General features: G+C 38.3%; 1 protein-coding gene across 3 annotated transcripts in view; it reads left to right on the top strand.

Annotated features, from left to right (window-relative positions):
- The window catches only part of BTBD10 (BTB domain containing 10), a 45,852-nt gene that overhangs the window by 26,851 nt on the left and 2,202 nt on the right, over positions 1-16,799 (top strand). For all 3 annotated transcript variants that reach the window (XM_060766777.2, XM_060766784.2, XM_060766772.2), the window contains 6 exons: positions 7,478-7,668; positions 9,476-9,761; positions 11,655-11,757; positions 13,876-13,996; positions 14,974-15,171; positions 16,088-16,198. In XM_060766777.2, coding sequence (XP_060622760.2) covers positions 7,478-7,668; positions 9,476-9,761; positions 11,655-11,757; positions 13,876-13,996; positions 14,974-15,171; positions 16,088-16,198 — 1,010 coding nt within the window. The remainder of the gene's footprint in view (positions 1-7,477; positions 7,669-9,475; positions 9,762-11,654; positions 11,758-13,875; positions 13,997-14,973; positions 15,172-16,087; positions 16,199-16,799) is intronic.

Genomic DNA, 16,799 nt, shown 5'->3' with positions numbered 1-16,799 from the left:
TAATCTAATTCTTGTTAGTCTCTAATTTTCATATAACAACTGTCTTTGTTGTCGAGATATTAGTGGTCTGTATGAGGAAAAACTTGCTTAGACTTGCTGATATTATAGCGCCTTCATGTTGTATGAAATTAAAATCCTTTCCAGTGCAAGCACTATTGCTTGTCCGATTCAATCTTAGGCTTGCTTTATTTGTGCAGTAGTCTACATGGGACAAGTGCAGTCATTTGTGTGATTTGCTTCCTCTGCAGTTCAGGCAGATTTTAACCACATCATGCCAGAGATACACAATCTCAGTGAAGGTAGAAGCCATGGGAGTGGGTGAATCTCCGTTTTTCCGTATTGATTTTTTTCAGAGAAGTTAGCCATAGCAGAGCACCTGATGAACCAGCCTGGACACAGCATTTTATTTGAGAACACAGAAATGCTGGACCACACCAACAACCACCATGTCAGACTACACAGAGAAGCCATTGAAATCCACAAGCATGTGGACAATTTCAACAGAAAGGAAGAGACCATGAAAATGAACACAATCTGGCTACCAGTATTAAAAAACTCTAAAATTACAACAGCAAAACAACAGAGAGGAAACAACCAGGCACAGATTAACACCTCCCAGCAAGAGATTTTCCCAGGCTCAGGCAGGCCTTCAAATGCTAATGAAGGTGATCAGCTGAAACATTCACACCTAACTGCAGCAGGGAAGAGCTCCTTGCCCCACCCCAGCCATTCCACAGATATATAAACCCATTGTCCTAATTCCAACAGACCTCACTACCTCTGAGGATGCTTGCCATAGATGCAGGCGAAACGTCAGGAGAAATGCCTCTAGAACATGGCTCTATAGCCCGAAAAAACCCACAAGAACCTAGTGATTCCAGCCATGAAAGCCTTCGACAATACAGGAAAAAAATGTTTCTGGATAAAGGATGTTCAGCCCACGCTGTATTGTGGGATATATTTACCTTTTTCCCTTAGGAAAAAAGTAGAAATAGAAAAATGGGGAAAAAAGTTTACATTTTCCCATAGTGAATAGCCCTGAAAATGAAATCCTGTACTATTAAAGCTAATAAAAATTAACCAAAAGTTTATGAATGTTGGAATTCAACCCCACACTGCCCAAGCCTCAAGTCCTCAACGAGGAGCAGTTAGTTTAGTATAGACTGAGGGTTTCCCTTCCCCCATGTCTCCTGGATGACAGTTGGGAATGTATCTATTTCTTCACTCTGTTTCTGCGCTCATTCTGATTGGTTGTGTAGAATGGATATTTTTCTACTTCAAGCCATTTTAAATCTGATTTATGTTTCTTGCATCTGAGCATGTGCTGTGTGCTTTGAGATCTCTCTCCCTGCATGTGTGTCATAGAGATGTAGTGATTGGTGTTTTTTTATCTCTTATTGAAAACTTAGAAGACTTAGGTGTTAGAGTAGTTTAGACCCAGTTCTTTACTGTTAAGAAATGCATTTATTTCTTATTATTGTAAATAAACCTTTTGTGATTTTTAAGATTGGAGTTTGCATCTTTGCCTGCCTAAGCTCTAAATTCTTTACAGCCACATCACATGGCACTTCATGTTTTGCTAGCTGTGAGCTCTTGCTCAACTTTAAGTATCCTGTTTGATTTTGGATGCTCTGCTATATTTTAGGGTACTTTTCTCTAACAATGAAAGCTTACTATCAAGATCTGACCAGATAGTTGCATACCTGTTGATGTTATATGCGTTTTGGAATTGATCATGATAATGTCATGGCTTTCTCATTTTGTGATCTCTGTTTATGGCAAACTTTTTCTGATGAACAATCTAAAATAACTATCAAGTATGTTAAAATATTCATGAACACTGCATATGCCTTAGTGATGGGCCTAAATACCTGAAATGCTCCAGATCCCACCTGGAGCAGAATCAGAATCAGATTAGTACTTGAATGGGAGACCCTCAATGAATATTCGATAATTTGAGTTATATTTCAGTGGAAGAAACTGATGAAACCACATTTGAGTATTTCTTGTCTAAGAAAATGTTTTTTCAAGAAATTAACTGTAGACACAAGTAGGGGAATATAAATCCAAATAATGAAATTTCACTTACATTTTCACTCAATATAATGTATCATATTTGCTTGACCTTAACAATCCCAGTTCCACACTTATCCACCCCTTGTGACTAACAGTTCTTCTCTCCCCCCCCCCTTTCACCCCCACCCACTGGGAATGGTTGTGTCTTCATTTCAGATATTATTTGAATTGATCCGTTGTGAAGAGGGTATGATTCAGTTCTTTCTATTTTCTTTTCCCTTTTACTCTATCTATCAGAGTTCCCTATTTCAAGTCCCAATTCTTTTTACAGCTGCTAGTTGTGTGTTTCAACTTCCTTTCACAAATATAATCCTGGAGCATACAGTCTGCTAAATATTCAAACCATTTCTTAAATTCCCATTTTTCCTGATCTTTCCAGCCCAAGGCTACTATTGATTGGGCCTCTTCTATCATATGTTTTATGATATCTGCCCATTCATTAGTGCTACTCTTGCCCTCAATTTTCTGGATAAAAAATCCCTTTTATTCAACTCTACTTTTTCCCCTAGAAGTTCTTCCATCTATTTCTTTATTATATTATAAAATTGTTGTAACTTATTATGGTCCCACAACATAAGTGTGAAAGAGCCAATTTCGCCGCATTTGTGCCAACATAATTTTGATGATGATTTCGTGATATGGGTTAATTTAAGTAGGGTTTTGTACCATTTGGTCAATATTTTCCATTGTTCTTGTCTAAGAAAATAGTATGATATTAATGGGGTCACCATAAGTTAACAGTAGAGACACATACACACACCTCTCAGTGACTGAGGAAAAAGAACGTTGTAAGGTGTCCTACCTGCAGAAAAAGCTTTAACGCTTCACCATAGCACAATCTCAGCCAGAACTGTACATTATGTATCCCACGACCAGTCCTTTTGCACCCAGAAGCCAGTAGGACTCCACCAACTTCTTCCTGAAGTTCAGCTGAGGCTTTAGCGGGGAGTGGGGAAAGCTTTTCTGATATCTGAAATGTTGGAGATGGGTCATCTTTTTCCCCAGTTTTTTTCCAGCTGCAGTCTGAACATGAATAAATGTCTGTACACATGCATTGGGATGTGTTTCTGTGCACGCACAGCATCCAGCATACACCCAGGTGTGTCCCTTGAAGCACAAAGGATTGTATGCTTCTGTTAACAAATCCTTTCTTCTTTTAGGGATGATGCTTCAGAACTTCCTGATTGATGCACTTTCTTTATATCTAGTGATATATTATTCCGTTTAGAACTGTCTTGGATCCCTTCTCGGGAGAAAGACAGGTTATATATCAAACAAATAAATACATCTCTTTCTCACAAGATGTCTTTTTTTCCTTTAAAAATATAATTGCCATGTTGAAGATATATGAGAAATTGAATGGAGTTCCAGTAGCTCTCAGGGTCTTTTAAGGAATGCTGAAGGCTGTAGGTTGTGTACTTGTGGCTTATATGTTCGTTTTGTGACAAAGTAATGCTTTCATTTCTTCCTTACAGTTTCTAGTATATTTTTCATACCAGAAAGAATGTGTACAAAAGTTAGGTATCTGTCATCATACTGTTCAGTTTCTATTTTAGGCATCATTAAGACTTTTTCCTGAATAAGTTTCTTACGTTATAAATGAAGTAACTCTCACTGTTGTTAAGCATATTGTAGTAACAATGAATGCATACCTGAGTCAGTCATGAAGAATTAAAGGTTGATGTAAGTTTAGATTCTGAGTGCCCCTTTGTTTTGGAGAAATGTTGATGTCATGGATGATCCCTCTGAGATAAGGTGTAGTTGAAATTTTCACTGATGTCTCCTTCAAAACATCCTGGGGGAACCTGCATGCTATTCTGAGCTATCTCAACCCTCTAAGCAAGTTTACAAGGGAGCAGAGGCAGCTGCAGATGAAAAATTTCAAACCACCCCCACCGCTATTGTTGACCTATAAATAAAGTTCTGCACAAGTATCAAATTTGGAGTAATAAAATGAAACAGAGTTGTCCCTGTTTAACTCCTTGCTGGTTAATAGCTAGGTTTCAACAAAATGGGTAGTTTTGAAATGATACTATACATCATTTATATTTCAGTCTAGCATCTGAGAATTGAAGCTGCTTTTCTACATAACAGGTTGATGTAGCTTTAGTCTTCTGAAAAATTCATTTATGATAATTACTTTTTACATTTTTACCACATATAAATGAAAGAGAGCTGTAGTGATCTTGTTTCAAAAACTCATAACGAACTAGCAGTCTAATATATATGGTGAAGAGAAACATTTTTCTTAGTACTTTTGAATTTTCCAACAAGGAAAAGTGTGTGTGTTGAAACCCCATTAATTTGTTGAAAAGACAAGCCATTGCTCTCCCTCCCCCAAAGGTGTTATAATCTGAATATTGAGCAGTTAATGGTACCTGAATGTAAAACTTCCTGAAATAGTCTTGGGCTCCCAGGTATTCAGATAACATGGAAGACATAAACACATTGTTGGGTCTGTTGCTGATGTCACAATTGCCTGAAGTGAGTCTGGGACAGGAGCTATGGCACAAGGATGTGTCCTGGGATCCATGTAGACACCTGTCAGCATTTGGATGGAAGAGGTTGTGGAGCTTGTAAGGCCGTGTGTAGAATTTTTTCTGATTGCTTTCGTTTTATGTTAGTGTTAGCTGTTATTTTTTCAAAGGGATAATAACTCTTAGTTTCATCAGCCACATGTGACTTAATAGCTTAGTTAATTAACATTTTCATTTTAAAGAGGTCTCTTTCATTTTGGGGTCCTTTGTAATCATCTTAATTTTATTTAGTTAAGAAATTAAATGAATCTTTATCTTTTCTAATAAAGCAACATAGGAATATTTTTAACTCTCATCTTCCGTAAAAGTAGTTGATTGTGAGATTGATGTAAAATAATGTAATCTCAAATTTTATCTACAGTAAAATATGTTGAATTAAATTTGTCTTTGGTTATTGCGTGTTTTCTGGGCTGTATGGCCATGTTCAAGAAGCATTCCCTCCTGACATTTCGCCTGCAGGCATCCTCAGAGGTTGTGAGGTCTTGTCTTGTTTCAAGACATAAATAATGTTTTTTTGTTTCAAAAACATTTCATACTTTTTCTCAATTCATTTTATTTTTCAGTGTGCCACAATAAGATTCAACCATACTTCAGGATAGTCTTAAAACCAAGGTGTTTCAAACTTTAGTAAAGAGTCAGAGGCATAATGACCCTGCTACTATGGACATAAGAGTGGGAATCTAGTTAGTGGATTTACAACAGTGTGACTATTCCAGTGGGATAGAGGCTTGTGAAAGAAGGAATTCAGTGAAGAAACAGCCAGTTGGGAGCTGACAAGATTTGATCTGTTTTTCTTTACTACTACTGAATGACCTGGGAAAAAGTGTTGTATTATTGTTATCATCATCATCATCATCATCATCATCACTATTATTAAGACAAGGCTATTATTAAGACAAGGCAGACTGGCCATCTGTCAGGAGTGCTTTGATTGTGCATTTCCCTTATGGCAGAAGGAGGTTGGACTGGATGGCTCTTGGAAGTCTCTTCCCACTTTAGGATTCCATTATTATTATATTATTATCATCATCATCATCATCATCATCATCATTATCATCATTATCAAGCAGAAGCAGACTGGCCATCTGTCAATAGTGCTTTGATTGTGCATTTCCCTTATGCAAGAAGGAGGTTGGATTGGATAGTTTTTGGATGTCTCTCCCACCTTACAATTTTATTGTTGTTGTTGTTAAGCAGAGGCTGAGTGGTCATTTGTTGGGAGGGCTTTAATTGTGTTCCTTTATGACAGAAGGGGGTTGGACTGGATGGCCTTTGGGGGTCCCTTCCAACTCTAGGATCCTATCATCATCATCATCATTATCAAACAGAAGCAGACTGGCCATCTATCAAGAGTGCTTTGATGGTGCATTTCCCTTATGCAAGAAGGAGGTTGGATTGGATAGCCTTTGGATGTCTCTCCCACCTTACGATTTTATTGTTGTTGTTGTTGTTGTTGTTGTTAAGCAGAGGCTGAGTGGTCATTTGTTGGGAGGGCTTTAACTGTGTTCCTTTATGGCAGAAGAGGGTTGGACTGGATGGCCTTTGCGGGTTCCTTCCAACTCTAGGATCCTATCATTATTATTATTAAGCAGAATCTGAATGGCCAACAGTCAGGTGTGCTTTGATTGTGCTTTTCTTGCATCAAGGCAGAAGGGGGTTGGACTGGATGGCCCTCGCAAGGTCTCTTCAAACTCTAGGATCCTATTATTATTATTATTATTATTATTATTATTATTATTATTAAGCAGAGGTTGAATGGCCATCTGTTGTGGGGGCTTTGATTGTGCTTTTCCTGCAGGAAGACAGAAGGGGGTTGGACTAGATGGCCTTTGGAGGTCTCTTGCAAGTCTAGGATCCTATTATTATTAAATCACTGTGAATTCCTCCCAACCCCCTCCAGTATTTTCTGTTGGTCATTGAGGTTCTTTGTGCCAAGTCTGGTCCAGATCTGTTATTCATTGGGGGGGTGGGTGGGGGGTGTCAGTGATCTGTGGAAGACAGAGCTGAGTCGGTTGAAGGTATTGCAAATCCCATCATCCGTTGTCCATACTCCCTCAAAATATTGTTTTTGTGATTAATCACTATGCTTTAATTATGTTCAGTTTGTAATAATGAAAATACATCCTGCATATCAGATATTTACATTACGATTCATAACAGCAGCAAAATTACAATTACGAAGTACCAACAAAAATAATTTTATGGATGGCGGTCACCACAATGTGAGGAACTGTATTAAGGGGTCGCAGCATTAAAAAGGTTGAGAACCACTGTTCTAAACCCTTTAGGAGATGAAATTGTATTAGATGTTATCCAGATTAGGAAATAGTAGCTGCAGTCCAGCATAGCTCAGTGTAGTTCAGTGGTTTTGCATGCAGAATTATGCTTTGCTGAGCATTACTACCCTACTATAGAGCTGCTGCTGAAATCCCACCATGCCTGTTCTGTGCCTGATGGAGAATGCAGAGGATCATAGAGGTTTTAGACTATGTCCATGTAGCTAAAGTTACAGAGATATGGGCAGCTATTGTAATCTTTTCACATCTGGCCATGGGACATTGCTACACACGTCTGTGATTCCTTGTGCTCTCCATTAGGCACAGGATGTCTATGGTGGAGAGGAGTCCAGGGAGAAGCTTGGGTTGTTGTGAAGAGGTGAAAGGAATACTTTTGCAGTGACCACAAAAATAGGCACATACAGGCAAAAGATTGATTTTTGTCTGCATGTACCAGTAACGAAATGTGACTAATCGTCAGCTAACAGAACTGGAAATAAAAATATTCCAAATTTGCACATGAATATATTGGCTACCTTTCAAGTTAAAATACTTGAACTAAACATAAACATGTGTTTGTCTTTGTAGTACTTCATCTCGTCTTACTAAAGGAGATAGCAGCAAAATGAGTCTCCATGGTGCTACTGGTGGGCATGAAAGGTCACGTGATAGACGCAGATCAAGTGATAGATCACGTGACTCCTCCCATGAAAGGTTAGAGTCTCAGCTCACACCATGTATCAGAAATGTTACTTCACCAACAAGGCAACATCAAGGAGGTATGTAATGGTGTTCTTATGCCTAAGGATCCATCCCCATGGTATTAAGGGGTCGCAGCATGGTCTTGTGTTTTTTATAAACAATAGAAGCGTGATTTTTGTCATATTTTTTTAATTGTCTGATGTTTAAATCTAGAGGAGTTTTCAAACATACTTCAAAAATATAAAACCTACATAATTGTGAAGACTTATTGGCATTACATGTCTCCATCTTCCATGTAAAAAAAAAAGATCAAGTGCAAACATAAACAGTGCAAGAGTTTAAAGTCTATGTGTGTCTCATATGTGAAAATATTTGGTACTACTGTGTGTTCAAGTATATATGTGGTTGTATTTTGCTTTTTAGTAGGCTTGTATTCTATCAGAAATGATGCTCAAAGCAGCTAACAATATAAATAAAAACAAAAATGCATCAAAATATGTAGCGAAAAGAAATTTTGCATGAAAACCATCTAGTGCTGAAACCCCCTGAAGTGGAAAAACTGTTTAAATACCAAAGACTTGTTTGAGTAACTTTTTTGAAAAACACAAAATTCTTAAAGAAATGAGTTCCAAAGTCTAGAATAATCTACCAAGAAAATCCTCTTGGGTTTTCATTAAACAGGACTTTAGTGGTGGTGAGACCAAGAGAAATATATATACTTTTTTGGGCCTTGATTTGGAGGAGGGATAGATAACTGTGCCTGGTCTGGGGCTCAATTTTCCACCTTCTAACATTCCGGGGGCTGGCTAGACTGCCATGAAAAAAAATTGCCTAAGAAGAAAACAGAAGTAGACACAAGTCTAGTTCTGGTTTTGAAACAGGGTATTTTGAGGTATCAGACTGTGCAGGATAGGGCCCATAATGTATTGAAAAGGGAATTGGAGAAAGGCGTTTTGTCAGGAAAAAAAGCAATCCAGGATGTCTGAAATTGACAAAAGCAGCTGGAGGGGTGCTTCTGACCCCAGGACTGTGTTTTGTCCAGCCCAGACATAGATATTGGGTCTGTGATTTCTCCCCCAATTAGAATGTTTTTAAAGGTTAATAGTTATATACTGGTTGTGTTCACAATTTCATGTGATGAGTTCCAACTGTGGGGAAATGTTAAGTTCAGGTTGAACATCCCTTGTCTGGAATGCCAAAATGCTCAAAAGCCCAAAAGTGTCCATATGGGAGGCAGAGATAGTGCCATCTTTGCTTTCTGATGGTTCAGTGTGCACAAACTTTGTTTCATGTACAAAACTATTAAAAACATTGTATAAAAATACCTTCAAGCTAGGTGTATAAGGTATATATGAAACATACATGAATTTTGTGTTCAATCTTGAGTGCCATCTCCAACATACATGCAGATACAAGTATTCTAAAATATGAGAAACTGCATTTTTTAACATTTTTGGTCCAAAAACTTTGGGATGAGGGACACTCAACCTGTATTGGTAATCTGCCTAGTATGATGTGGGCATGCAGTGCTTCAAGACTATTTTTGTGTCCCATGAACCCTTCTGGAGCCTCCTGATGTCCTAGCAGTTTAAAGCTAAAGTGATTATTATTACTGTGAGATCAAGAGCAAGACAAAAGGTGGCCAGATCCATTCTTCAATTCAAAAGATTTATACAGCAGGAGTCATAGAGGTAGATATCTATAGAAAACTTTCTTTCACCCAGCCAAACAAAGGTACTCCATTCCATGGAGTGGCAGAAGCCAAAATACAGATGGGTCAATAAGGCTGGGAGATTCCCCCCCCCTTCTTTTCTTAGCCTTTTTCTCATAACCTTGTAGAGTCCCTGCTGCCACAATAACTGTTTTTATTGGTTTTCATTTCAGACCGTGAAAAGGATCATAGCTCATCTCGACCAAGCAGCCCTCGGCCTCAGAAAACCTCACCAAATGGTTCTAATAGTAGTCTTGGCAACACCAATAGAAATTGTAGCCAGTCAAATTCAGATGGGAACTGTAAGAATGCTGGAGAAATGGTTTTTGTGTATGAAACTGCAAAAGAGGGAGCTCGGAACATACGGATGTCTGAACGAGTAACACTTATAGTGGACAACACTCGATTTGTTGTAGATCCTTCTGTTTTTACTGCACAACCAAATACAATGTTGGGCAGGTTGGTATTGTGTTTTATTACATACACTGATGCTTCTACGAATCACTGCTAATAACCATTTGTACTGCATTAGTCTGTGTTGTCCTTTCTCTTATAAAATGCAGCTTAACTTGACGTCAGATTATTGTAGTGATATGTAGCTTGTGTGACTGTTTCTGTGCAATACTTAAAATACTTTTTCATTAATGTGGAGTTCATTGTGATTATGTTGTTTTGTAGTCAGGTAGCAGATTCACCCCTAGGTAATATGTAGCAGTATGGACATAGCATTGGCTACAGTCTTGCATGACTCAATACAGTACGCAGGCAATCCTCAAGTTACAAACAAGATTGGTTCTGTAGGTTTGTTCTTAAGTTCAATTTATGTGTAAGTTGGAACAGGTACATTTTTAAAGTGTAACTCCATCCATATATATGTATAAACATAAGTTTTGGATAGCATAGGGAAGGGTTAACATCCCATTGTGGGGTTTTTTGGGGGGTTTGTTGTTGTTGTTGTTTTGTTTGTTTTTTTGCTGTCTGTGCTCTGTTCAGGAGATTTTCCCTTACTTTTTTGCCCTGTGATAATTGGATTTTGAAAAATTTGGCTTTCTGTGGGAACAAAGATTGGTGATAAAGCTTCAGTGGAGCCCCCTTCCCCCATGATAACTCTTCCAGGAGTGAATTTCCCTTCTGAGGGGTAGATTTCTCTCACTTCCTGTTGTTTCACCCCAACCCCCATTCTTAACTATGAGTTGTTTGCAAGTCAGATGTTTGTAACTTGGGGACTGCCTGTATTCATTCTGCCTGTGGAATTAGGCTACATTGGGCAAATTGTCACCCTGCCTGACCTAGAATAGAGCTGGTAAAAACCATGCCTGTTCTGTGTTTGATGGAGGACTGGAGGTGGGGTTACCGAATTGTAGGACTTGCCCTCTGTGTACAGATGCAAAATGATTGCATCATCTGCCATGGCCCTCCAGAGAATTTATCAGCTGATTTAATCGTTTTACATCTGGTCACAGTGACATAGCCAGACACTTCTGCCATTTCCATATCCCCAGTTCTCCACTAGTGCTCAAATGCCCTTGGGGTATTGTTGTTGTTATTGTTGTTGTTGTTGTAGTTGTTGTTGTTATAGCTCACTTTTTCTGTCTAAAAAGAGACTATTGGCTAACAGCATTAAAACAATACAATATACAATTTAAAACCTGTAATATATACAAATGCTAACATAGGATTGAACATGGAAACTACTAAAAATAAGTAGTTAAAATAATTTAAACCATTAAAAACCTGTTGAACTACATAAAACACAGTACCCCCTGGTTTGGTCTTAAATATTTCCTTCTTTAAAAGCCTACCTGAATAAAAAGGTTGTAACCTGCTGCCGGAAGGATAGCAGAGTCGAGGGGTAGCCATTGAGAAAAGAATGCCTTTTCTCTTGTTCCCACCAACCAAGCTTGTGACAGAGGTGGGGCTAAGGAAATGGGCCTCTCTTGAGGATCTCTTGAGGATCTCAGGGCATGGGCAGATTTGCACAGGGTAGTCCAGAAGCAAGCTTTGTTCACTGCAAAAGGAGAAAATATATACCAACATCCACATTGTAAAGAGTAGACATAAGTAGATGTAAGATGAATGTAAAGTCTGTTTCCCCATTAAAAGTTTATATTAATCCCTGACAGTGATTACAAGACTACTGTATCTGAAGATGTGCTCTGTATTAATATGGATTTAGTTGACTCTTGGGTAATCCACTTGTATTGTACCTGAAGTAATCAGACTCAAATATAATCAAACTCTAAAGGCACCAGATTGTCTTTGTTCTGATTTTGTTAAAAGTCTTTCTGAGTTTTAAGCATTAATTAATTACATAGCTGAAATGAATTTTACATGATTTATCTTTTTATTTAGGATGTTTGGATCAGGACGAGAACATAATTTCACGAGGCCTAATGAAAAGGGAGAGTATGAAGTGGCTGAAGGAATTGGCTCCACTGTATTTCGTGCTATTCTGGTGAGATTATTTTCATTATTTTAAAATGTTTTTGTGGACTGAAAAAAATCAAAACCTCCTAGACTATTCCTCTATGCAGGTTTGTAATTGAGGTTGACTAAGGATTCCTGCAGGGCAGCATTTCATTCTGCCTGGCATCCCTTTGCTTCATTCTTACGTAAACTGAATGACATTGTTTGAAAGAATAAATGTAATATGAAAATCCTTTGCAATGCAGTTTTCTCTCCAGCTGTGTTATCAAAAGGCTTAGACTGAAATCAAGGGGCATATAAACCATATTTATTTTTAGATCCTTTTTAGACTCCCAACAATAGAAAAAAAAATCTTGCTTCTTTATAAAAGCTGTGTTATGAAACTTTCATAGTATAGTATAGCAACTGAAGTTAACATTGTAGCAAAGAACAGGAAGAACTGCTTGGGTTTCAGAACATGATTTTTCTACTATTTCAGTTTATTTTTTTCATTGATGAGGACTAGGCCAGTATTCAGGGAACTTTCATCTATCTACCACAACCTTTCTGAATTTCAGAGAAATCTGGTGGGCGGAGGGGAGGGTGCACATTCATTTCATTTGTGTCATTGGCCATTCTACGGAGTTTGCATAAATTACATTCTGGAATAGAACAAGTGCTTCTGAGGCAATACATTATGAGAAAGAATGGGAAAAAAATATCAGGTTGAACTACTCAGTACAGTAGACTCTTGGTTAATCAGAACTCAAGGTCCTGGCAGATGTTTAAAACTAAAATTGCATGCTGCGTTCACAAACTGTTTTTATAGTACAGTAAAACTGTTTTATATTAAGTTAAGTTTGTCATAAATTGCTTTTCATTACTGTCTTTCTGTATTGATATCAAGTCAATACAGAGTTTAAGGTATGGTGTTTGGGGTATATTAGTTAAGGGTGACATTTCTTAAGATGCACAGACGATGAGCTTTTAAAATGTTAACACAAACACTTTGAATTATTATACTTAGAAATTCAGCAGCAGCCAGAGAAAGTCCGGTCATAGTATCCTTTCATTTTGCACCAAACAGGCAATAGGCTGCTACCTTTTACATGGTTTCTGATATTTAAATAAATAATACATAAAACTTTATTTATACCCACCACCATCTCCCGGAGGGACTCGGGGTGGCTCACAAACACTCGAAGTGCAAACACGCAAAATACAAAAAGTGGAAAGACCATAATACAAAGCAGTAACAATTAACATACATATTATAAAAACTCCTGGTTACGATCAGTAAAATGCAACAATAACTGCAGAACAAAACAAACTGCAATTAATATCAGTTTCATGAAGTGCATGGTGACATAATCTTTAGGTCTAAACACGGCCAAAGGCTTGTCTAAAAAGCCATGACTTCAATTGTATATGGAAGTTTGGAGAATGGGGGCTAGCTTAAGCTCCCTCAGGAGGATATTCCAAAATTTGGGGGGGACGGGGGGACGGGGGGACTACCGAGAAGGCCCCCTCTCTCTCATCTCCACCAACCACACTTGAGATGGAGACAGCACTGAGAGGAAGGCCTCCCCAGTAGATCTTCGTGCCTGTGCCAGTTCATAGAAGGTGATGCAGTCTCAAAAATAGGTTGGACTCGAAGCATGTAGGGCTTTATAGGTGATAACCTGCACTTTGAATTGGGTCTGGAAACTCATTGGCAGCCAGTGGAGCTGCTTTAAGAAAATACATTGAAGAGATTAAAAATTCACCTATTTTTCCTTCAAGGCTACAAAGTATTAGGGATTGGGGAAGTGGGAAACCTTTCAAGAAAACAACATGTTCCCTGGAGACTAGGACGCGGAACAATGGTTTCAAACTACAAGAGAGGAGATTCCATCTGAACATGAGGAAGAACTTCCTGACTGTGAGAGCCGTTCAGCAGTGGAACTCTCTGCCCCGGAGTGTGGTGGAGACTCCTTCTTTGGAAGCTTTTAAACAGAGGCTGGATGGCCATCTGTCAGGGGTGATTTGAATGCAATATTCCTGCTTCTTGGCAGGGGGTTGGACTGGATGGACCATGAGGTCTCTTCCAACTCTTTGATTCTATGATTCTATGTGCTTCCTCACAGTGCCATAGTTACATTCATTTTTATCCTTTTATCTTTTAAAGGATTACTATAAGACAGGGGTGATCCGTTGCCCTGATGGCATATCTATACCTGAACTAAGAGAAGCTTGCGACTATCTCTGTATTTCTTTTGATTACAGTACTATCAAATGTAGAGACCTTAGTAAGTATGATGATGAAATTGATGTACATATGCATGTATTAAAATCTTTTGCCATGAATATAAAATGCTATCTGATACAAAATTCCTGTCTATGTAAAACCCGCTTTAATTGGTTGCTTGTTATGTTTAAGTTGTATAGTATCAATCTATGCTTGATAAAATATTGAATCTTTGTCAATTTTTCTTGACTGCATTATTTAGCATTGTAAATTCAGAAGCTGGCAATCTGTTAATTACTTACTAAGGCTTGACTTACTAACTGCTGGGGATTTACTTTTATCGTCGACCAAATAAGACACACATTTTCCAAGCCCTACCTCTTTAACCTAGCTGAAGCCATCCCAAGGCACTGCAAACTGGGGTACTAGTAAATGCCGGTTGGGTCACCATGCTCTCCCGGTTGTCAGGGTGCATTGGGACAAGAAGTTTGTAAAAGGATACTGAGTCTTTATAGCTGCCTGTTTTTGACATCACCAGTAGAGCACTGCAGGTTCCATTTTCCATCATCTCACTCTGCATTGCCTTAGAAAACCTGGGGCACTGTCACACGGAAAATGTAGGTCTTATAGAGAGGCATTGTCAAATATAGCCATGACAACAGAATCCATTATCATAGTTAGGTGTAATTATGCAGAATACCAGTAATTTCAAGACATTTATAGAACAATATGAACAAATAATTTAAAAAACCAGTATTTTCAAATGCTTACTATAGCATTGTTCTCTTTTAGATGTTTACTTAACATCATGGCACTGTAAGGGAAAGTCCCAGTGGAAAATCAGTCTTTGTGACAAAACATTACTAATGGATGTCCCCTCAAGCATACAAGCTATATCATCCCAATTCTCTGTCTTGTTAAAGATAGTGGAAAGTCTGTCCTTTGATTAAAAACTTGTGGTGATGACCATTTGGCAAATGTACAATGATGTTCTTAAACAAGTTTTCAGTTGTAATAATTTGGGTGTTTTAATTTCAGGTGCTCTTATGCATGAATTATCAAATGACGGTGCTCGGAAGCAGTTTGAATTTTACCTTGAAGAGATGATACTCCCATTGATGGTAGCCAGTGCTCAGAGTGGGGAAAGGGAGTGCCATATTGTGGTGCTCACTGATGATGATGTGGTTGATTGGGATGAGGAATATCCTCCGCAGATGGGGGAAGAATACTCACAAAGTAAGTCACATGGGTCTCTTGGGAACTTTTAAAAAAACAAAACAAATCACTGTTGCAGAGCATCTGATGGTACTTTCAGTAACCCCTCTCCCTCCCCAAATAGGCAGATGGTGTTCTATCACATTTTAGTTTATTCTTGCTCAGGGGCCAGGGACTTGGTGCTAATGTTTTCAAGATATAATTTATTTTGGATGTTCCCTTTCATTTTTGAATTTAAATAGTTGAATCATTGTTTGTCAAATTTTCATCAGCAAAGGTTGGAAATAAATCACAGTAAACTTCAATACCTAGTTAGTGAAAAACAAGAGCTGCTTGCATTAAAATTCTTTTAAAGGAATTAAGATTGGGATGAAGGATGTGTAAGGGCTGCAAGCAATACAAATGTTTTTTAGCATGTAAAATTGATTTCTCATGTATATCAAGAGACAGCTGCCTTGTTCATGTATTGTTGTTTGAACTTATAGCCCTTGTGGTCTCTTCCAATTCTATGATTCTATAGTGATGGGAGGAAAAAGGTTTGCTCAGATAAGCCTCCTGGGCCTTCGGGCTTCACCCATGACCTTCCTATGTTGACTAAGCTTTGATTCAATACACTTAGAATATTTTATGGAAATTGTCACTGTGATGATCCATTCGTCCTCATCTTAGGAATGATCTGAATTCCATTCAGGGGAATGTATGGAGAATCACTTTCTGATCATGTTTCATTCAAACTTTAAATTTGGACATGGAGCAGGCATCTGAGAAAGATGTTGAGGGTGGAGCTGGCATGCATTCCGGCTGTGTCCTTCTCTTTATTATCGCAAAGGAAATAAGTAATATTGTAATCATTTAAAAGATTCATTCTTCAACTTGATTGTGGAAGCAGGCTAAAGACTGTACAACTTATTAACCTATGAAATATGTCTCCCTTCAGTTATTTATAGCACAAAGTTGTATAGATTCTTCAAGTACATTGAGAACAGAGATGTAGCCAAATCAGTTCTCAAGGAAAGGGGTCTCAAGAAGATTCGATTAGGTATAGAAGGTAAGATAACTGTTTTTTTTATGGTAAACCTCCATTAGCACACTTCTGTTTTTCTACAAATGTATTTCTTAATACATGGAAGTCGTTTATTAGCTTCATGTGTAAAACTTTATTTTATTTTTTATCAAAAATGGGCAACAGTGACCGCATTGTCTGTAGCTTTAAAGAATTCTATGCACAAGGCAGGGCATTGTGGGCAAGCATACATATCCAAGGTTGTTTGTTCTGCCCCACAGTTGCACAAGGTGGAGGATTCTTCTAGGTTGTGCCCACTCTGCTTCTGAGTCTGTTCAGGAACTTCCAAGTTGCCCATTCTTGGTTTGCCCCTGGAAGCAGACCTTTGTAGAGGACCATCCATTTGGGATTTCCTGATTTAGCTACCCAGAGGGATACTCTTGCTGGAGAAATATTAAGATGAGTGGTAGTTCTTATGAAGCTTTTCCTTGATTTGAGTCTACTGGGAAGAGGCTGATAACCATGCAGTGGATGGCTTTCACAGTGTTCAACCTTATTTCTCACACAGCAGCAACTTCTGGGGCGGGGGGGGGGGGGGGGGATGCCAGCTAGCTTGTAAAGTTTATCAACAAGTGTAGGTTTAAGA

Source organism: Anolis sagrei, chromosome 1 (assembly GCF_037176765.1).
Source record: "Anolis sagrei isolate rAnoSag1 chromosome 1, rAnoSag1.mat, whole genome shotgun sequence".
Lineage (NCBI taxonomy): Eukaryota > Metazoa > Chordata > Lepidosauria > Squamata > Dactyloidae > Anolis > Anolis sagrei.
The sequence above is the reverse complement of the archived record's forward strand: the minus strand, read 5'-3'. Positions and strand labels throughout refer to the sequence as shown.